The sequence below is a fragment of the Osmerus mordax genome, chromosome 24 (assembly GCF_038355195.1).
Source record: "Osmerus mordax isolate fOsmMor3 chromosome 24, fOsmMor3.pri, whole genome shotgun sequence".
NCBI classification, from domain to species: Eukaryota; Metazoa; Chordata; class Actinopteri; order Osmeriformes; family Osmeridae; genus Osmerus; species Osmerus mordax.
In genome coordinates, this window is record NC_090073.1 from 2,378,261 (window position 1) to 2,400,488 (window position 22,228).

Consider the following 22,228-nt stretch of genomic DNA (forward strand, 5'->3'; position numbering starts at 1 on the left):
CCTGGCAGACAGATGGACTTTGTGGTTTTGCATCAAAGTTTGTAAATTTGCCAGGCCTCAGTTTTACACAGACGCAAGGGTAGCCTCTGCATGGTACTAGTTAGTGAACTATGGTACTTTTTAGTGAGTCATGGTACTAGTTAGTGAACTATGGTACCTTTTAGTGAGTCATGGTACTAGTTAGTGAACTATGGTAGCACACAACTCCCTCTGTGCAGCTACCTCAGCAATCCTCCTTCCGACAGGCCTCCCACACGCGACGCCACGCTCTCAAATGTCCCGGCGAAAACTTCACAAGCAACGCCACGCTGTAGCTGCAGTATGTAACATACTCTGTAAAACAGAGACACGCAATGTGACAGAACGGTCAGATGGACTGAAAACAATTCTCCTCGGAGGAAGAGTTCTTGAGTGAAAGTGTGCTGGATTCGGCTCGACTCTGCGGAACCTTCTAGATCTAGCAACGTCTACTACCTTACCACGGAACTTCTTGTGACTGGGTGTGTGATTGGGTCTGTCTCCGTGTGTCTGTGCAGAGCAGGGACGAGGGCATGAATATTTATGATCCCATAGGACCTGACGCACAGTGACCCAGAACGAACAAACTGTGAGTCATAGCGGTCAGAATGGATAATGACAGAGAGACGGGAGTGGGCGAGGGGGTTCGAGAGGGAGAGGGGGGAGAGGGAGGAACGTTCACATGCATGTGCATTCACCAACACACACACACACCTGTGAACACATAGACACACACACACACAAATCAAGCGCACCCACGTATTTCACATGATTTGCAAAATTCTATCGTTAACAGCAGTCACTCAGCGGGGCGTCTGTGTGTAGCAGCACAGTGAACCACGAGGACTGAACATCTGCTGGACGACTGCAAATAAGACAGATTCTCCTGTCTGGACTGGTTACACATACTGTCTGATAACCAGAGCTCACCTAAGCTGTGTGTGTGCCTAGGATTGTGTGTGTGTGTAGGTATAATATGTGTGCGTGTAGGTGTGTGTAGGAATATATATATGTGTGTGTGTAGGTATGTGTAGGTATATATATATGTGTGTGTGTGTGTGCGCGTGTGTGTATAGATGTAGGTGCGTGTGTCGTAAGTTCTTCTTGGGCGTGATACAGAGAGGGGGAAACCCTAACTGTGAGAACGGCTGAACCTTTGAAGTTCTCTTCTTCTTGGATTCTGGGTCGCTGTGTGGTTCCAGTAGGTGAGCCTGTCTGTAAAGCACCACAATTGGGGAGGATTCCAGGGCTAACAAAGTTCAATCCTGGGATTGGGTTGGGGGAAGGAGGGGTTAGGATTTTACGGGGACTTCCCTGGGTGTCTGAAGTAGTCTTTCTTCTGTGGAACTAGGCAGGTGCTGTCATGAACTAGAGGCAACTGAAGCAAATGCTCTCATATTGCAGCACTCGGAGACACTGTATATCTGGAACCTTACGGACAGACTAGACGATGTCTGGGTTTCTCCCATCTGGATGCTGTAGTTGCGATAGGTCTCTGTCCCATCTGTTAAATATATAAAAAAAAAAGGATAAATTAACATTAGGCTTATACAGAACTTTCCGGCCCCACAGGTACACACATCACCGAGGAAAACATGAAAGAAATGTTCAGAGACAGCGTGGAAAAGATAGCGGGTGTAAAAGCAGTTTATCAACACAACGTTTTGCGGTGAATCTAAGGACGACCTGGAAAAAAAAAGAGGTTAGGGCTGAACTGATAACCTCAGCAACGTTCAAGAGTGCAACCTGTTCAGCTTCGCTGCGAAGCTTGAGCTGAGGGCAAAGCAACAAATTAAGACCTGTGTTTTCCTTGGCATGGTGGCACAGGCAGGGGCCACACAAGGCTACCACTCCAGATGGCGGGCATATCTGGAATCTGATAGGGTTTCATTGAATTAAGTTGCCACGGTTGCATGTCGACTTCAAGCCCGGTTAGCAGAGAGCTATGTGAAGTGGATGGCGGTTCTACAGGCCACTGAGCAGATCAGACTGTGTCCTGAAGCCATGAAATTCTTCAAAGGGAACCAGAAGAGAAAAAAAAAAAAAAGCAAACGAGGGCTGATTACTTCTTTGTGGACCGCGAGGATGTGTATGTCGGTCATGTTTATTCATGTCATCTGTCTTCTAGACGAGCTTTGTGTGAGGGAGAGATGTGGCGGTCGCCATTTCACTGAAACGGTGAGAGAAATCGACAGGGAATCAGGGATAAATTGTTATTCGAAGGTTACTGTATTCCTTTGAAAAACATTTTCTCCGATGAGACATTCGAAAAGAGTCGCCCCTCCCGAGAGGAATAAAAAGGAACTCTCTCATTCTTCCATTTGTATTTTTCTCCTTCGCCTCATCTTTGGCCAGAGTAACCCGTTCTGCATTTCAATGTCTCCAACCCGGGATCCCACTTCCACCCGGCTCAGTGTGTTTATGAAAACACAAGTTTCCAAGCGCCTGTAAGGAGTTTATATTTGGTGCGCTACGCCTGTATATCTCCCTCCCCTGGCTCCGTGCCCCTCCACACACGGCTCCACAGAGGTTAGTCTCCCCCCCCCCCACCCCCACCGGTTACCATAGCGCCGGCTGATTGATTTGCTCTTTAATGGCTTCCTGTGTTGGGCGTGGCAGGGGGGGGGGGATCTGTAGGCCCGGGCCGGGCTCCGCGCTCCTCTGCTGCCACACATCTGTGGTGCCGTAAAACGAGTCGCGGAGCCCTTTCCTGTGGCCTGGGAGGATGACGTGACCCTGCATTAAAAGATCGGGGATCTGACGAGGACTGAGAGATGTGGTGCTGGCTGGGGGAGAGCCAGGGTGGCGGTGGTGGTGGGGTGTACCAACTTCTGTGTGGGGAGGGGGGGGGCGGGGGGCGGGGGGGGCTATGTGGAGTTAGGGGTGGAAGTATGGAGGGTGGGTGGGGGGGGGGGGCAGGGACTGGCACACTGGAGAGAGAGAGACGTCAGGGAGCGCTGGGGTGTGGAGGCTTCTGCTCCACGCTGGAGGGCAGAGGCCTAGCAGCAGGGCCCCTGGTGATCCTGTCCTACGGAGAGGTTACTTCGGGGTGGAGCTCCTACTTCAAGACGGCTCGTGTTCAGAGCCGAGGGAGTTACAATGGGCTGGATACGTTTGATTTTGCTTGCAGGGCATGCCCGTCGGCCAGGTTGGAGACTGTTTGATTTGTTCCTTTTGCGAGAGGGATCAAGTTTCAGTGAGCGGAATCAAGTTTCTAGTGGGCTTCAGCTTGCATCGTAAATCAAGTACACCACTATTTCAGACTTGTCTGTCTGGGTTTACCCCCCCCCCCCCCCCCCCCCCCCCGAGGCGACTCTTTAGATTGATTTGAGCGACTTTAAAGAGAACTGAAACACTATGCACCTGCAAAGCTGTGCCAGACTTGAAACAGAAGCACTAAAAACAAAAGGCTTTGACCTAAAAGCCACTACAGAATTCTCCCCCTAATCATGTGACTAAAGGGATAAAACTAAGGATTTGAGAGAAGTCAGTGTTTTGTGTGTGAGTTCTGTGTGCGTGTGAGAGATGCGTGTGTGTGAGTAGGGAAGGGGGGGGGGGTGTCCCCTGGGAGAGAAGCAGACTTCAACAGAGCATTTATTCGCGTTTGATTTTGACCAGGCTAATTACGAGGTGGTGATGGGGAGGTGGGGGGGGGGGAGGCAGAGCTAGATAAGCGTGGGGGGAGGGAGGGGGGGGGGGAGGGAGGGAGTAGATACCTAAACACCCAGAGCAGGCCCCCTCTGAGATGAAACCTCTGCAGTTAATCTGTCTGACTCAACTGTTCTCTCCCCTGCCTCTATGCTACTGTTCCTCTCTACCCTGCCTCCCTCCCCTGCCTTCCTCTCTGGCCTCTCTCCACCCCTTCCCTCTCCCCTAGCCCTCTACCATGTTTTCCTGTCCCTGCTAATAGATTCAGCTGGCCTCTGACCTGCTCTGAACTTCAAAGTCCCCCATCGTCCACCAGGTTACTTTCATTAGCCCCCCCCCCCCCCCTTCAACCTCCTTCCTCCTCTTCAACCTCCACCTCGTCCCTTCCTGCGCCCGTCACTCAGATCAAGCTCTACCCCCAACCCCTAGACGGAATCTGAGATGGGATGTTGTCCCAGGGGGAGGCGTAAGGGCCCAGTCCCATCATATCCTCCTGTGGTCTTCCCAGTTGTGCATACACACTTAAACACAGATATCCCCTCAGCCAAGCACTAAAGTAAAGAACAGATTTGGGATGTTTGGTTTTTATTTCCCCTCGTTTTGTTTCATGCAGGTACCTCGCAGGTACCTCATTTGAAAAAAATGCTGAGACAGCATTCTGCTCTACCGCAATAAGCAACAATGCAATTCCATTTATTTAATTGTGCAAACAGCACTCGCTTGAGCTGTATTATTACAAGATTTACCAAACCCTCACTGGTCTACGCCTGAGATCTGTGTCAGATATTATTCTTATTCTATGTTACCTAACAAGTCCGTCTTTTAAAGTGAACATGATCAAGTTCAACACACACACACACACACACAAACACACAGTACATGACTTCCACACACCTGGAGCCAATGAAGAGAGAATTGGAGAAGGTTGTCTAGATGATATCTCAATGTTATTTGCAACAAAACACTCTTCAGATAAAGAAGTACAACCGGTAACTCAATACAGACATGGGGCAGATATCACCCACAGCCCCGATACATTTGTATTTTGAGAGCAGAAAAACAACAACAAAAAACGATTCTGTATGTAAAGGCTCAACTACAACTAAAAACTAATAACTGACATGTTATTAGTTAGTACTATCACATGCGTGTTTGTTTACGATGTAAACCCAGGATACACACCCAGGATAAACCGAGTGGTAGAATCAGGTTTGTTTACGGGAGAGTCTGTCTGGAGACAGGCTGGACTAATGATGACCGAGGATGGTCAGGGTTTGGTGTTGCTACGGTAATCAGGTCTGTTCCAATTCGACCACTCCTTCCTGTTGGTCCAGTTTTCCTTAGAAAAGATAGAAGGGCAAAACACAGTACAGCACAGGTCCAGCTCCACACCAAATACAGCACCTCACCTCTACCCTGCCTCACCTGTTTCATGGAAGTACAGGCACACAAATATTGGGCTGGGGCGATGAGAATGGGGCTGAGGATAGGAGGCTGGGGAGATGAGGCTGGGGCTGGGGAGATGAGGCTGGGACTGGGGAGATGAGGCTGGGGCTGGGGAGATGAGGCTGGGGCTGGGGAGATGAGGCTGGGGCTGGGGAGATTAGGCTGGGGCTGGGGAGATGAGGCTGGGGCTAGGGAGATGAGGCTGGGGCTGGGGAGATGAGGCTGGGGCTGGGGAGATGAGGCTGGGGCTGGGGAGATGAGGCTGGGGCTGGGGATAGGAAGATGGGGAGATGAGGCTGGGCAGAGGTGGCACCACAGGTCCAAAAGTGGTGGGGCAAAATTTGGGAACCATCTGCACTGACTCGTTTTTTAATACAGTCTATGCTCGATAGCGTTAGCAGCAATGAGTTGTTGAGAGGGGGGGGGGGGTCGATGCTCTGCCCTGGGACCGGGTTGGCTGTAGCTAGGAGATCACTGTGACTGATAGGTGCAGTCACAGGTACTTGTTGCAGTCAGCGTTTGAAGTAGTGCGCTATAGCCAACAGAGTAAACGGGCTGAAATGTGGAGAAGTATTTTAACAACTTGTTCAATTGCAAGAAGAGATAACGTTTCCTTTCCGTTGCAAAAGTTTGTTTTCGTTTTTAATCGTAGATAGCATTCAAATGCGCTCAATACTCCGCTGAGGTGAAAGTGGTGGGGCGGGGCCCTACCACTTTGAAAAGTAGAGGGGCAAAGGCATGCTCACCACACGTGTGCTGGCGGCTCTGAGGCTGGGGAGATGAGGCTAAAACCTGAATCCCCCCCCCCACCCCCAGGTAGAGACCTTGGACACATCTCCTCTCTTCCACCTGCCAGCAAGTATGTGACAATCCTATGAAGTACCGCACAGGTGTGCATGGCCTGCTCTCTCACGTTTTGAAAGTGCACAGCGGTACAGCCCCAGGTGCTGCTGGGAGCAGAGGGCGGGGCCTCCCTCTCTCCCCAGTGGAGCGATGGAGGGGGAACCCCCTCCCCACCCCCCCAAACTGAAATGTAGAAGCCCATAAAACAGGCCTTTCATTTGGGGCATGAGCCCCAGAGTTAGCTGGAGCAAGCCTTCCCTTCTCCTGAACAGAGAGGAGTTTATCCACGGGGCGTGTAGCGTTTATTCCCCTGTCAGAGTGTGGAGAGGGGTTGTGTGTGTGTGTGTGTGTGTGTGTGTGTAGGGGGGGGGTGTTATTGTTTGATCAGATCAGAGGGTTTTGAGGGGCTGGGACACGTTGGCTGTTAACGACTAGGCAGCTGGGGATGAGGATCTGACAGTGGATCTGGATGAGGGTGTACTGAGCACAGTAGGATAAGAGAACGCTGGAGGAGGTGGGGGAGGGAGGGAGGGGACACCTGTGCATTTACCTCCAGGTCATTGTCTCAACATGCTGACTGGTGACTGAAATAGAGACTGGGAAAATTAACTAATGAAAAAGATACAGGATGAATAAAAACAGAGAGAGACAGAGAGACAGAGAGAGAGAGCAGAGAAACAGAAACAGGGAGAGTGGCCATACCGTAGCCGTTTGCTGGTGTGTCGTTTGATCATCACTCCCATGGTTATGAGTGCAGTGAGGCAGCCTGCTGTTCCCAGTACAACTCCTAGGAGATTGTCTGGAAGAAACACAAACACACACTGGAGATGAGTCCTTCTTTGGTAACTGACTGGAGCTGAGGCCATCTGCTGCTCGGCCTGGCTGAAGCCTGGGGCTCTGGTGCGACAGGTCACCCAGATACGCAGCCTGCCTGTGGGGCTGTGAGCCAGGTGTCTGTGGGGGTCAGTCGGGGCTAACATGTCCGGGTCCAGGCTGTATCAGCCCTGGGGCATCTCACTGCTGGTCCCAGTTCTCTGAGGAGGGGTCACCAGAGGATAGACAGGGGTGAGATTCTTAGTATACTTCATTAGAGTCTGCTTACCTGTCTGGTTGTCAATCCGCTTACCTGTCTGCCTGCCTGCCTGTCTGTCTGCTTATCTGTCTATCAATCTGCTTCCCTGCCTGTCTATGTGAGGCCATCCAGAGCACCAACACCTACACACTACTCTGCCTCCCAGACACTGCTGTCCACAGCTGTTAGACTCAGCCTCACTAGCTAACCTTGCCCTTAATCTGGATCTCTGGGGGCATGGTTTGTGTGGGTCTATGCAATGAAGCGCGAGACAAGACTTCACCAATCTCTCTCTTGCCATGTCTGCGGTTAGGCACAGTCCCCATTCTCCCTGCTCTGGTTCCAGAAAAAAGCAAAATGCTGGCCATAGAAAATGGAAGATGTATTCAAATAAGTCACCAAGGATATCTCTCTCTCTCTCTAACTCTCTCTCTAACTCTCTCTCTCTCTCTCTCTAACCCTAACCCTCTCTCTCTCTCTCTCTCTCAGCACTTTTGACTGTATAGCTTTTTATTCCTGTCTGCCTGTAAGGGAGCATCTCATTCAATTCTCTCTCTCTTTTTGTCGGTCTCTCCAATTGTCCTCGGCAGCTGTCAAACGTCTTTTAATCACTTGTTCTTTTCTCTCTCTCTCCCCCCCCCCCCCCCCGTCTTTCTCGCTCTCCCCTCTCCCTCCGTCCTAGGTGTATTACAGTGAGAGCACCATCGCAAAGTGTTTCGTTCATCTTTACTCTCCGTCAGTGATATTGTCTTTCAGGAGAGCGTGACTTGGCTCATCCAGATGCCTCTGGAACCTTCCGCTGTTTAAAGTCTCCCCACGTCGTTTTACTGCCCTGAGATCAAAAACATTCCAAGGACTTTCTTTAATGCCAACCCCCCCCCCCCCCACACACACACACACACACACACACACACTCACTCACTTACCTTTACCTCATAGAACATGCATTGAAATCAATCAAGGTCCGAACACACATTCATCACAACCCTAGTTCCAGCAGTGACCAGCCTCAACAGACAGACACAACTATGACCCTGTCACCAGGGTCTTGTTAAAGCGCACAGAGAAGACCACAAAGGAGATGTGTGTTGGCTTCTGTTCTTCAAGACGTCGCCCTACCATCTGCAAGCTGCTTTTTCGTGGTTGATAGGGAGGCAGAAAGTGGCCCGCTCTGGGCTTCCTGTTGGGACTCCACTTCCTTATTTATATGGTTCAAAGAGTCACATGACCCTGGCAGAGATGAAGCAACGCTTGTCTCCAACCTCGCAGGACAGGTACGTGTGTGTGTGTGCATGTGTGTCCACACGCGTTTCGTGTTCCTGTGTCATAATCTCTCGGGTGTGTCCAGCTAACTCACCCTAAATAGATCAAGTGTCGTCTAAAAGGCCTGGGTGGAGAAATATCACATTATGGAGGAGGTTTAGGGGGGGAGGATGAGGGGAGGGAGAGAGATAAGGACAAGGGGAGGGAGGACGAGCCAAAAGAGAAGAAAAAAAAACGAGGTGGAGGAGAAGGAGGAAGACGAGGGGGAGAGGAACCTGAGGAGGGAGGAGGAGGAGGAAGATATGAAGGAAGAGGAGGAGGTGAGGTCAAGTCCGGTTTCTGCAGCTGTGACCTGACCAGAGACCCTCCTCCAGAAATGATATCAGATGAGAACCAGCCAGCTGATAGCTATCCAGAGGAAGTCCCAGCTAACAGTATAATTAAAAGAGGATGGAGATAGAGAGCAAAAACAAATGTGATAGTTACTTAATACAGATACAGTGCAAAAAAAAAACTACAACTAAGCTATCACATGCACATAGCTGTATGGATGGCTGGTCCAACTGTTCTCTCCCGTAGGAAACGGATAGTAAGAGAGAGAAAAAAATGACTGTAGCCATGTCAGACATGGACTACACAGTCCTGTGTCCTGTAACCAGGTCTCCACCCACGTTCTCACAGGGACATGTCGCCATCCGGTGGCCTGGGCTGGGTACTGCATCTGCTGGGGATGAGCCGACTGCCATCTCGAGGACACAGGTGGTTCCAATTGAGAGACCCAGAGCCAGGCCAAGCCAGAGCAGTTAGGCCCGCTCGTCTAATAGCCTGGCTGGGCAGCCAAGCTACAGATCTGCTTTCAATGAACCTGGCCTCTTAAAAGCTGATCTCCAGTTTGGTTTCAGGACTGCAAAACGTCATTTCTATTCCTGGGAGCTGTGGAGATAGCAGTGCCCGTGTGAGGTGAGCGTAAGAACTTAGTCAGACGCCGGGTCAGGAGAGACGCTCCTTTAAAAGAAACGATGCGTTTAACGTCTGTCAAGAGAATTCGGGTGGAATCGAGACGACGCTTGTGTGAAACCTCACCCCTGGGTATTAAACTCTCACATCAGCGTACAAACGATCCTCTGACTTCACAGTTCCCCACAGTACACAAGACCCAGCCCATTACATCGACACATCGTGACCCGGAGCAACTGTAAAATACTGCCAAAACAGACCACCGCACGTGTCACCGAAACTCACCCGAGAAGCAATAGGCCGGTTCTCCGCTCCAGGTGCCGTCCTCCAGGCAGGTGCGGTCTGAGGAACCGTAGAACGGGTAACCGTCTTGGCAGGAGAACCTCAGCGTCGCCCCCTGCAGGTAGTGTGTTCCTTCCTTCCGACCGTGCCTGGGTCCCGCAGGACACGACTGCAGGACACAACGTGACGTGGGATATTATACGGCGTATCGTTCATTCCGCATGCCACACGGCACTACTACATGACCCAGAGGAATATGAATCGAAGAGAATAAGAATCTAACATGATATATAATGTCTTCTTATAAAACATACACAGCAGCAAACACACAGACATTCACACACACCCACACACACACACACACACACACACACACACACACACACGTCAGGGGATTCCTCCCCTGAAGGTCTAGCAGATACATTCTCACCATCCTATGTGGAAGGTCGATTCCCTGACAGTCAGTTCAATTCCCAGACAGTGGGTTCAATTCCCAGACAGTGGGTTCAAGTCCCAGACAGTAGGATCAATTCCTAGACAGTGGGTTCAATTCCTAGACAGTGGGTTCAAGTCCCAGACAGTGGGTTCAATTCCTAGACAGTGGGTTCAATTCCTAGACAGTGGGTTCAAGTCCCAGACAGTGGGTTCAATTCCCAGACAGTGGGTTCAATTCCCAGACAGTGGGTTGCATTCCCAGACAGTGGGTTGCATTCCCAGACAGCGTACCAGGCTGCAGGTCTCGGCGCAGGGCCTGGTGCTCCTGGTAGGAGCGCAGGGTGGCGTTGCCCGCCTGACATCCCAACATCTTGCATGTCACGTAAAAGCGACCATGCCTGTAGCCTTACAATGACTTCCTACCCCTCAGAGCTAACTCTCCTAACCCTGCCTTTAGCTCAGCTGGTTAACACAGTCTTGGGTTAGGGCTCGATATCCTAACCATCCTGTACTCACAGCTCCCTCCGAATTCAAAGAGGTCCTTGGGGCTGCTGTTGGTAGGGTGTATGACCCCGCCCAGGCTGGTGAGAAGGTCATCCTCGGGGTCAGAGTTCATCTGGCCCAGCAGGCCCTGGGTGCGGTTGGTGGACCCAGGCGGGAGGAGCACGGTGATCGCCATGGCGCCCGCTCGGCCATGCACCTCCACGGCCACGCCAGAGGAGAACATCACGGTCACGTTGTGGGGGGTTGGAGAGAACAGGAACACGCCTGGAGTAGAAGGGGGGGGGGCGGGGGTGAGGTGAGGAGAAGAAAGGGAGAAGAGAGGGTGCGTGGGAACAGGGGGAGGAGGGAACAGCATGCACACAGTCATATAGTAAATGGTCCTACAGCCCTGAATGCGTCGCGCTCTGACGCAACTTTGCGTCCCCCCTGAAATCCAGTGGTTTGACGATTTCAAAAGGGGTCTACCCTGCTCCATCACCTCTCAGGTCCATCCAGCTCTGCTCGGAGAAGGACGGAACCTCCCGCTTCCTCAGCACTTGCAGCTGGTCCTGCCTCAGCGCCAGGCGCACCTCTATGACGTCAGAGGTGTTCTCCTTCATCGCCACGGAGGACAACCTTGTAGGACCCTCACTACCGTCGCTATGGCAACACAGTGGATATGAACACCGCCCTAGCAACCGCCCGCACACAAACGGATGAATAAAGATCCAGACAGAAAAATGCACAGATACAAATGCGATTCCTATATCTACAACAAGGATTGTTCCAGAAGGTCTTGGCAGCATTATCTCCAAGAAGCCAGATGTTTTTGCAGGCAGTCGTCTGAGAGGACGAGCTGAAGGCTGCTGACATGTGGCCCGTCTCAAGTCACTAGCTCTGGGTACTGGTCTGGAGGACATCCCATCCAATGACACTGACAGCAGCTGGACTTGACGTGAGCCAGCGGAGATCTCCCAGGAGAGACAGGGTGAGAACTGGAGGATATAAGAAGTCTTTTGACGGTGCCAAGATGTTTCACTCCCACAAGTACCCCTGACAGGACTGAATTAAGTCAAAACAAACGCGTATGACAGTGGGACATCTGCAGGTAGACACCGTCTTAATAAATATAAAAACAACAAATACAACAAATTCAGGAGAATAGCCGCTTAAGAACAGTCAGATTGTCAGTATCTACAGACAAAGGTGAGAAGCACTGCACAGACCGACACAGAACACTTTACCGTATCACATACAGAGTATATACACCATACTGCATGTATCAAAAACAGAACCGAAACCAAAAAGACAATACATTTCCTAAACTGGCAGTAAAGACTACATGTAAACAGTCCTGATATTAACCCTCTCATTTGTCTCAAGTCTGTGCTACACAAATACATTATAAAAGTACTGCCGTTATAACAAACATGCACAGACTGAGAGACAGGCTCTCCAACGGGGGGGGGGGGGGCTTCCTCACCGTTCTGGAGGCGGACCTGCTCCGTCCTGCCCTGGACGCTCAGCCCCTCCTGAGGGGACAGGAGCAGCTGGTACTCCCCTCTGCCGTTGAAGGAGTAGGCCAGACCGTCAAAGGTGATGGCGGGGGCCTCCCAAGACAGAGCCTGTCACACAGAACTACACTCAAGCAGCGCCACCTGCTTGTTTTATGCCTCCTAGCAGTAAATTCTTACGCTCAATTCGACTTTATTTCAGGACGCATAATGTCCACGTCAACTGGTTTGGTCGAAACTGCGACAGTAATGTTTCCTGCACTGGCTGTAGAGCCTCTAGATGTAAGGACACTTTTGTAAAGACTGTACATAAAGATGCTATATTGTAAATATGCTCAATTGTAAAGACTTCAATTCTAGCTGCTGGAACACCCCAGCCTCTCACCAGCCCCGGGGGGCCGGTAGGCACGGCAACCAGAGGACGGCCGATGGATGAAGTAGACCTGGCAGTGGTCGGACCACAGACAGCAGTAGTAGAAGCTGAGCACATCGTGGAGCCAGTGGGAGAGCCCTGGGACCCGGCGAGGGTCTCTGTACGGAGGCGAGCCCCAGTCGTGAGCCCGATCTGGGGTGCTACCTCCAATCGAGTCCCCTGTCAGGACCTGGGCCCCCGTGCTGTCATAGCAACACTGTTGTCCTGAGCCATATCTGGGACTTGAGATGAAGAGAGCTATCACTACATGACAGATGTACGTGTGCATGTTTAGCTTATTCCCACCACAGATATGTCTTGCTTGAGATGACATTGAATGCTTCAGAGAAAAGTATTGCATGCAAGGATGAATTAAATGTAGACTCATTATTTCAACGTTCAAATCAAGGACAACACCAACTGATGAGACCTTTATACACTATGTTCCTATGGAAACAGGTGGTCTGTACCTGGCCTGTATGGCTCTCACACAGTGAACACTCCCAGGGTGGTAGGTGCACGCACTCCCCTTTTCCATGTCACAGCCGTAGTCTGTCTGAGACAACAGGCAAACAAGAGTGTCAATCATCTGGTTAACTAGCAACACCATGAGAACAAGCCAAGAGGGGAGGGATCGGAGCCCCGTACACAACGGTCGGGTTTTGTATAGTTAAGCGAGTTCTTGACTGTGGTTCGTTGCGTAGTGGCGTCAACGGACGATGGTCACGAATAAAGGGGGGGATGGTTCTGGAGCTATAGGAGGCGACGGGCCGGGCGCTTACATGAAACCTGCCGGTGTCTGCGCGAGCCTGGGCCAGCGTGCAGGGGCAGTCAAGGACCTCCGACAGGAAGCGAGGCAGGCTCCTCTCCTGGGCGTCCCACTCCAGGCACCTGGCCCAGGCCCAGGGCGCAGAGTCCTGCCTGAAGGCCGGCTCCAGGCACCTGGCCCAGGCCCAGGGCGCAGAGTCCTGCCTGAAGGCCGGCTCCAGGCACCTGGCCCAGGCCCAGGGCGCAGAGTCCTGCCTGAAGGCCGGCTCCAGGCACCTGGCCCAGGGCGCAGAGTCCTGCCTGAAGGCCGGCTCCAGGCACCTGGCCCAGGCCCAGGCCGCAGAGTCCTGCCTGAAGGCCGGCTCCAGGCACCTGGCCCAGGCCCAGGCCGCAGAGTCCTGCCTGAAGGCCGGCTCCAGGCACCTGGCCCAGGCCCAGGCCGCAGAGTCCTGCCTGAAGGCCGGCTCCAGGCACCTGGCCCAGGCCCAGGCCGCAGAGTCCTGCCTGAAGGCCGGCTCCAGGCACCTGGCCCAGGCCCAGGCCGCAGAGTCCTGCCTGAAGGCCGGCTCCAGGTGCCAGGCCAGGGCATGGGCCCCGCTCCACACCGGCCGCACGTTTCTGAACAACATGGAAGCACAACATGGTTCATACCATGGCCAAATAAAAGATACTTCACAATGAACCTGGTTTAAACCTGAATACAATCCTTTACGGGGTCCGGGGTCACTCATGTTGGCTTTATTTGAGACCAACTGTAAACAATTTGTGATTTTACTTATGTTCAATCTGTTCTATTTCTGTGCTTATGCCAATGTATTCCTCTACTCTGATGCCATTGCAGAGCTGGCCCATAAGAAACCTTGGTCTGCACCGAATCTTCCTCCAATATGTTTTTTTTAAGAAACCCTCAAAAACATATTTAATAAACCCTGCTTACCGGGCCCCAGCTGAGTGTGTGCTGGCTCCTACACGGACACTCCCCAGCCTCGAAACTGAAGCTCCCACTGTTAGGGAAGTCTCTCCCCAGGGAGTACAGGAACGTCCACTCTGCCCTGAGCGACGCTGAGCTGCTCCCCCCCCGTCTCTGTATTGGTACCTACCTCTCTGTAGCCCCACAGCTCCACATCAACCCTCTCTGCTCCTATCACAGGGGGGTTCCAGGACATGCTGAGGGCCCCGGCCGTGCCTGCAGTACCATAATGCTGCCACTGGGTGGCATTCACCAGGATCAGCCTGGAAGCTGGTTCAAGTTTACTTGGATGGACTGTAACATAAAGTTGAAGGCTGGTTAAGCATGTAGAAAGTAGGTTAACAGTTGTCCAATTGTGCAATGTGTAATAAACATATGACAAGGATAATAAACATGTGATAAAAATGTGTCTATGTAGTGATGCTTTATAATGGTACTGGCACTTCACTGCTCTGTTAGGAGTAGTGTGGAGGTTATGCATGCCAGGCTGTCATGGATGAGGGTGGATGAAAGACTGGCATGTAGCCTTATTCTGTTTTTAAATAATGTGTATTCCTTAAAGAAACCTGTCAGTTTGTATTTACAGCTATCACCTGCAAATGAGAGACATGGTTATAATACTAGACAGGCAATAAGTGGTCACTTTACTTTTCCTCTACCCAGAACCAATGCACTTAAGAAAACAGTAATGTACAGAGCCATTGCATACTGGAATGTGCTCTCCTCATATGTGACTCTAACACTAAATAAATGTGATTTCAAAAGGAAACTTAAGGCAGCTATAATTAGAAAGGAAATTATAGTAGATTAGATTATTATTTTAGGTATTTAAGGGATTTCAGGTATTATTTTACTTTTAATGTAAATGTTGTTTTCTAAGTCTGTGTTTTTGTGATAATTGATCATGCTGTACAGCATTTTATTGCCTGGACCCCAGGAAGAAGTCTCCACCATGGTGTAGACTAATGGGGATCCTTAATAAATAAATAAATAAATGGTGTTTAGAATTCTCATTCTCTATGTTTTGTGGATAGGGTTAACTTACCTGATCAATACTCCCCGGACCTACGGAAAGGGGCTCCATTGGTGGAGACGTCGAAGGGAACCCAGCCGGTCTCGTACAGCAGGGGTGAGATACAGTGACCTCTACCCTCTGGATCAATGAACCCCTCGGTCACAACCTCACCCCTGAACCTGCACCGCACACAGAGATCCAGGTATTAAACCCCCTAACCCTGAACCACTCTTGAGCCCACCACCTCACTCAGAGACACTTGAACTGTAGTGTGGTCTACACATTCCCAACGCATCTTAACTTCAGGTTAATCTTTAAATTACTTGGGGTTACTGTTTACTACTGTTTGTGAGATACACCTGTAGTGCTTGTACAAAATGAGTGGACCACACACACACACCTGCAGTGGAGTTGCTGGCCTGGATCGAAGGTGACATTGAGGAGCATGAATGTGCTCCCCCCAACATGGATGCTGAATAGGGGGCAATTTTGAGACAGAACTGTCCGTAGTCCACACAGCAGTCCTGGAGAGACTCGCATGTAGTGGCAGGAGCATTCTCCCTGTGACTCACCACACCGACTCTCACATGAACGACCTAGAGAGGAAACGACCTCACCTTAAAATCACAACAAACCAACACTATGATCTTCACGTGGATATTTTATTGAGGATATACCATAATATCACGATTCCCACGCAGTTGTGCCGCCAAGGCCATAGGTTAATACTTCAACAGCATGATAACATTCCTGAAATTCAGTTATTGCTTTTGATTTGTGTGTCACCCAAGTTCTGGGAGTGCCACTCTTCCCAATATTGCCAGTGAATTGCGTTTACACTACACTAAAAGTACACGACATTAAGCTTACGTTACTCACCAATGACATTGCAAATACAAAATATCACTATTCCCACAAAACAAATGCACACCGTTGACGCCGTGGTCCTCATGGTAGAAACTACCGAGCATAATCTTTTCTACAAGTTTGTTCCCATTATTCGGCCGTCCTTGAGCTACAAATCACTGTGCCAAGTTGAGCAATCGTAACAAAGGTCTTAAATAAAGTTATTTCACCCCCCGGGCCAACACATACTCACTTGTATAATTGATTAACAGATGGAAACTGTTAGACACCCGTTTGCCTTTCCAATTCTTGAATGGAAATAATACTGTCAGCTTTACCCAGTCGTCGATATAGTACAAGGCAGTCAAAATTAAAACTAAAACATTTTCTAAACAACAACAAACAACATGTTTTCCGCGTGTGAAGCGACAGTACAACATGAAACAGTTAGGATACGGGAAACTATCGCGCATGCGTACTATCTTGACAGCTAGAACGTCATCTGTCCTACACCAGCTTTCGTAGCGTTCTGCCTTTTTTGATGGTTATAGCTTCCTTTCGATTAAGCAAATTATTACTAGTTAGAGTTGGGTTTTTGGGATGACGTTCTCAGCAAATATGTTTGTTAGATAACACGATCAAATCCCAATCAGAAGACAAACGCTATCGGAATGAATCTGAAGGCTAGCTCTAGCTAGCTGCTGTACTTTCCTCTAAGCGTAGGCGTATCTCTAAAAATGTATCTTCTATATACAATTGTCGCTGGTTTAGTTAGCTTTTTAGTTTTAAAATGGATAAAAAAGCGAAGGTACTGCACAGATTTAAAAAGACTTGATGGCAAAACGGTTCTTATCACTGGTAAGAAAGATAGCTCTAGCTTGACAGCTAGCTAGCACTGTTATCTACTCGACATCATTACAGCTGAAATAGCTTGCTCGCTACTTACTGTTACGTTGACATAGCGACAGACCAATAAACATTATTCACACGATTAGTAACAGCTGTATGTTATCTATGTAATATAGACATAACAATCCTGTCCTTGCTCTAATATGTTATGAAACTTGTGAAATGTAACTTCATATAATAAAAAATATAATCAGATCTAGCTTTTGGTATGTAAAGGACTACATTAAATCTATAGTCTTACGCGGTAGCCTACTGTGTGTCTGTCTCACGCAGGAGGAAACTCTGGGGTTGGCAAGGAGACAGCCATAGCCCTGGCCATGCGTGGAGCTCGTGTCATCATCGCTTGCCGGGACGTGGACAAGGCTGAGAAGGCAGTGAGGGACATCAAGATCAGGAGCCACAGTGTCAACGTGCTGCACATGGAGCTGGACTTGGCCAACATGCGCTCCATACGAGACTTCTGTAAGAGCTTCCTGCAGAGAGAGAAGAGGCTGGACATCCTGATCAACAACGCAGGTCAGAGTCTGGGAGAGCATGTCGTCTCTGGACACTCTGAAGGTGGAACACCACAGAAACTTCTGCTGACTGAGTCTGCAAAATGTGTTTGGATGGAGAGACAGCAGGATAGACAGCTGAGCCCAACAACACGAAACACAGCATGACAAAAAACATTGATACCACTCAGTATATCTGACACTGGTACTATGTCATCTTTCCTCCCAAATGATATCACTCTCTCTCCATTTCCCTCCTCCCCCCCACCAGGTATTCCCGGTCTCCTGGACTGGACGGACGATAACTTCAGCATGTGTTTCGGGGTCAACCACCTGGGTCACTTCCTGCTCACCAACCTGCTGCTTGGCCGTCTGAGAGAGTGCTCCCCGAGCCGCGTGGTCACCCTCGCCTGCTCCAACTACAAATACCAGAAGCTGGACTTCCAGGACCTCAACTACAACCTGCTGCCCTTCTTCACCTACTGCCGAAGCAAGCTGGCCAACCTGTACTTCACCCAGGAGCTGTCCCGCATCGCCCAGGGGAAAGGAGTGACGTCCTACGCTGTGCACCCAGGTGACTGTCCTGCTCACGCTCTCCCCTGGCTGCCTGGAGGCATGAAGCAGGGGGGCTGGAGGGCTGGGCAGTGACCATACTAGCTGGAGAGTGTTAGTAGTAGTGGACTTGATGTTGTGGCACTCATTCAGGAATTGAGTCACTTAAGTAATCGTCTCTTTTTCGTCGCTACTTCTGTCGTTCCCTCACCTGTGTCTCTCTTTGTCCCTCCCTCTATCCCCCCCCCCCCTCTCTCTCCCTCACTATGTCTCCCTCACCAACCCCCCCCCCCCAGGCTATGTGCAGAGCAGCTGGACCTGCCACTACTCGGTGCTGTTCAGGATGCTGATGCAGGTGGTCATGTGGATGTTCTTCGTGCCGTGTGAGATGGGGGCTCAGACGGTGGTGTGGTGCTCCGTGTCCGACGAGGCCGCCAAGCACAGCGGGGGCTACTTCACAGACTGCCGGCCGGCCTCTCTGAGGCCCTTCGCCAGAGACCAGGGAGTGGCCAAGAAGCTGTGGGAGGCCAGCGAGAGACTGGTCAACCTGGCCTGAAGTGATCTGGAGAGAATAGTCAACCTGGTCTGAAGAGATCTGGAGAGACTGGTCAACCTGGTCTAAGGAGATTTGGAGAGACTGGTTACTCTGGTCTAGAGATATCTGGAGAGACTGGTTACTCTTGTCCGGAGAGACTGGTCACTCTGGTCTGGAGAGATCCGGAGAGACTGGTTACTTTGTGTTTGTTTTGGTGTTTATTTAAGTCATTGTGCATTATGATGTATTGTTTGTAAATACGTTTTTTTATTCTTTCAAATTATGACATTAAACAGTTATGTTTTCTTCTGAATTAATCAATTAATAACAGATACATTTGAATAGGTTACTCTATGAAATATCTTTATTCACAAATTCATGAGATATTGAACTTGTTTATTCAGTCTTGAATACTGATATGTGAAGATATTCTAGTTTGCATGTTCAGTGTTTTATCTATTACTATTGAAGTCCTTTCCAACCTTACCAAGACATAATGGCTCCTTCAGACATCCTGCAGTCCAACATCACCATCTAGAGGAGAGTGAGGGTAATGCCTTTGTAGGTACATTCCATAGAAAGGGAAGATATCAGTTGTTCATGTGGTCAACTGTGGACAACTGGGCCATGTTTGTGTTTGCAATATCTGTGGGTGTGTATGAACCATATACAGTCTATGGTGTGAACAAATATTGTTTTACCTGAACTCTTTTAAGTATGCTACTGTAAGATGGGGGTTGGTTATTTGAAAATAGATCAATCTGCATCAATACCAGACAGAGGATAGAGATGGATTAATTTGAACATCTTTTAATGAGACCAAAACATGACTTCTCTGCAGAACTCTTTAGTGTCCCTCCTTAGAGCAGCAGAACTATGTACTGTTGATGCTTGGCTAGAGGCAGCAGTCACCTGCAGTTCCACCAGCGATCCACTAGGGGCCACTCATGCACACCTGAAGCACAAACAAGTAGACAGCAGATTTGCACACCATTGCTAAATGATGTGACTGCTAATTGTTTTTCCTTACGTTTTTTATAGACTGAAGTTTATATAGAGCACAACTCCTTTGATACACCCATCATGTCATAAAATGCCATAACTATTCTACTATTGATTTCACATAATTCCATGTTCCCAGCATAGACTTACTGACACTCCTGTATCAGGGTTGAAATTTCTCACTGAAGAGTCAAGCTGCCACTGCATTTTGGTCACTTAAACCTGCCACAACACAACAGCGCTCTCCCCCCCCCCTCCCCATAGCAGTGAGTTATCATGGAGGGAGTCAGCAGGAGGAATGTGGTCTCTCTGAGACTCCTGTATCTCCTCCCACCCAGCAGGGAGCCCCTCCTGCCCTGACCACACTGAGCTGACCACTCTGGAGGATCTCTGCCTCCCTGCTCCTCCTCCCTCGGTTTCAAACCTCCTTCCATCTTCTCTCAGCAGTCGGCTCTTTCCAGTTCCTCCTGGGCTCTTTCTCCCCACTTTGGGGTTCTTCTTTCTTCTTCCATTTCCATTTAGTCATTTAGCAGACGCTCTTATCCAGAGCGACTTACAGTAAGTGCAGGGACATTCCCCCCGAGGCAAGTAGGGTGAAGTGCCTTGCCCAAGGACAAAACGTCATTTTGCACGGCCGGGAATTGAACCGGCAACCTTCTGATGAATAGCCTGATTCTCTAACCGCTCGGCCATCTGACCCCCCGTCTTCCATCCTAAACCCCCACGTCCACCTGATGGGCGAGGACGCCGCCTGCATCGCCTCCATCCTCCTCACCCAGTGTGGACGCCCAGGGCCGCCGCGCTCCTGTTTGCTTTCCTCAGTTGGTTGAAAACATGATTTGACTCATAAAGATGCTTCTAAAAGGGTAAAGCTGGCCTTTGGTGTGTGACTTTTCCCTTCTGTTGTGTGTGGCTCTTACCGGAACGTTCCGTGGTTGTCACAATGGCTATTAGATTCACATTAAGGATGGGGGTGGAGTGGAGGGTGTCATGTGAAGATATTGTTCTCTCTTTAGCATTGTGACTTCAAGACTTTTACGATGGTGAGACAGTGAAGTCACAAAAGATGACATCATGTATTATGTGTAGACATGAGTTACATGAGCGCTGGTAGCAGTGTCTGGTCATGTGACCTGTATACAGACATGGTAGCAGTGTGTGGTCATGTGACCTGTATACAGACATGGTAGCAGTGTGTGGTCATGTGACCTGTATACAGACATGGTAGCAGTGTGTGGTCATGTGACCTGTATACAGACATGGTAGCAGTGTCTGGTCATGTGACCTGTATACAGACATGGTAGCAGTGTGTGGTCATGTGACCTGTATACAGACATGGTAGCAGTGTCTGGTCATGTGACCTGTATACAGACATGGTAGCAGTGTGTGGTCATGTGACCTGTATACAGACATGGTAGCAGTGTCTGGTCATGTGACCTGTATACAGACATGGTAGCAGTGTCTGGTCATGTGACCTGTATACAGACATGGTAGCAGTGTCTGGTCATGTGACCTGTATACAGACATGGTAGCAGTTTGTGGTCATGTGACCTGTATACAGACATGGTAGCAGTGTGTGGTCATGTGACCTGTATACAGACATGGTAGCAGTGTGTGGTCATGTGACCTGTATACAGACATGGTAGCAGTGTCTGGTCATGTGACCTGTATACAGACATGGTTGCAGTGTCTGGTCATGGGGACTGACTGCATGACTGTTTCATATTGAAGCAGAGGAGAATCATAACAACACTGATGCCACAAGTCCACACACACACACCAAAACAACACACTGGCTCACAGCCTTCAACCAAGTTCATCAATCCCATGAACTAGTGTGCTCCATCCCTCTTGGCTAGGGAGTGATGAACGGCCTGATGTGCAGAGGGGAGCCTCTCAAGTACCTGGGCTCTGTCTCTGGGAACCCCTGTGTTTGTCCACCATGACGAGTGTCTCCTCAACACAGAGAGAGGCTCTGGTGGCTCAGCAGAGCGGGGCTGTGACTGGAGCTCTTCTTCTCTGCTCAGGTTCCTCCACAGCTGCATGTCTCTGTCCGGCTCTCTTGCTGCTCTCAGCCTCTGAGGAATGTCGCCCCCCAGTGGTGTGGAGAGGACATTCTGGATCTTTAGTCTCAGAGGTCCCTCACTTCCAGTGTGTCAGTGAGAGTAACGCCCTGGATCTGGCTCTAGTGCATGTACACTGTTTTAGACTTCTGCACATCATATTCATAGTTTTCACGTGACGTCACGTTCCAAGGGACACGCTCCCTTGGAGGGCAAAAAAGACTTTCCGCTGCCCGCCAACCATAAGAAAGTTATTATATACATTATAAAGTCAGACATTTACTGAGTCTGTTGCTTTTGTGTTGCCAAAAAGCCGGATAGTTGTTGTTCTATCGGATGCAGTAATGGAAGAGGAGACAAGCCTGGGCTGTTTCTATAGAATTCAGTCCCATAAAGAAAACCCAGAGAGGAGGTGATTGTGGATTTATGACATTACACGTAACGCTAGCTCTGTCTCCGGGGAGGGCAAACAGCAGCCGTCCAAATATACACGTATTTGCAGCGAACGCTTCATCAAAGCTAAGCACAAGTAAAGTTAAACACAATTATATACAGGTATGTTAATGAACGTATTTTTAGCCATAAAACACATCTTTATGTTATCGGTTTGACATAGTTTGTTGTGTATCGAGGCGACCAACTGCAGTGGTCGTAGTGAGTAAAAATGAGCTAGTTAGCTAAATAGTTACTCACAGTGAGTT

General features: G+C 49.7%; 2 protein-coding genes and 1 pseudogene across 14 annotated transcripts in view; 2 read left to right on the forward strand and 1 right to left on the reverse strand.

The window, feature by feature from the left end:
• LOC136933033 (NACHT, LRR and PYD domains-containing protein 12-like) overlaps nt 1-22,228 on the forward strand; it is a 561,343-nt gene that overhangs the window by 46,111 nt on the left and 493,004 nt on the right. The gene's annotated exons all lie outside the window — the stretch shown is intronic.
• On the reverse strand, nt 4,659-16,097 carry LOC136933049 (sushi domain-containing protein 2-like; annotated as a pseudogene).
• LOC136933042 (retinol dehydrogenase 14-like) lies at nt 16,476-18,775 on the forward strand. The gene is made up of 4 exons (XM_067228419.1): nt 16,476-16,830; nt 17,155-17,397; nt 17,647-17,949; nt 18,224-18,775. Exons 1-4 carry the CDS (start codon nt 16,710-16,712, stop codon nt 18,481-18,483), a joined length of 927 nt encoding a protein of 308 aa, XP_067084520.1. The 5' UTR covers nt 16,476-16,709; the 3' UTR covers nt 18,484-18,775.

What these genes read in the sequence shown, in the direction of transcription:
- LOC136933042 (XM_067228419.1), top strand. Translation starts at nt 16,710, where the DNA reads ATGTATCTTCTATATACAATTGTCGCTGGTTTAGTTAGCTTTTTAGTT. An exon ending in CAAAACGGTTCTTATCACTG is followed by an intron (nt 16,831 to 17,154) that starts GTAAGAAAGATA and finishes TGTCTCACGCAG; the next exon opens with GAGGAAACTCTGGGGTTGGC. An exon ending in GTCCTACGCTGTGCACCCAG is followed by an intron (nt 17,950 to 18,223) that starts GTGACTGTCCTG and finishes CCCCCCCCCCAG; the next exon opens with GCTATGTGCAGAGCAGCTGG.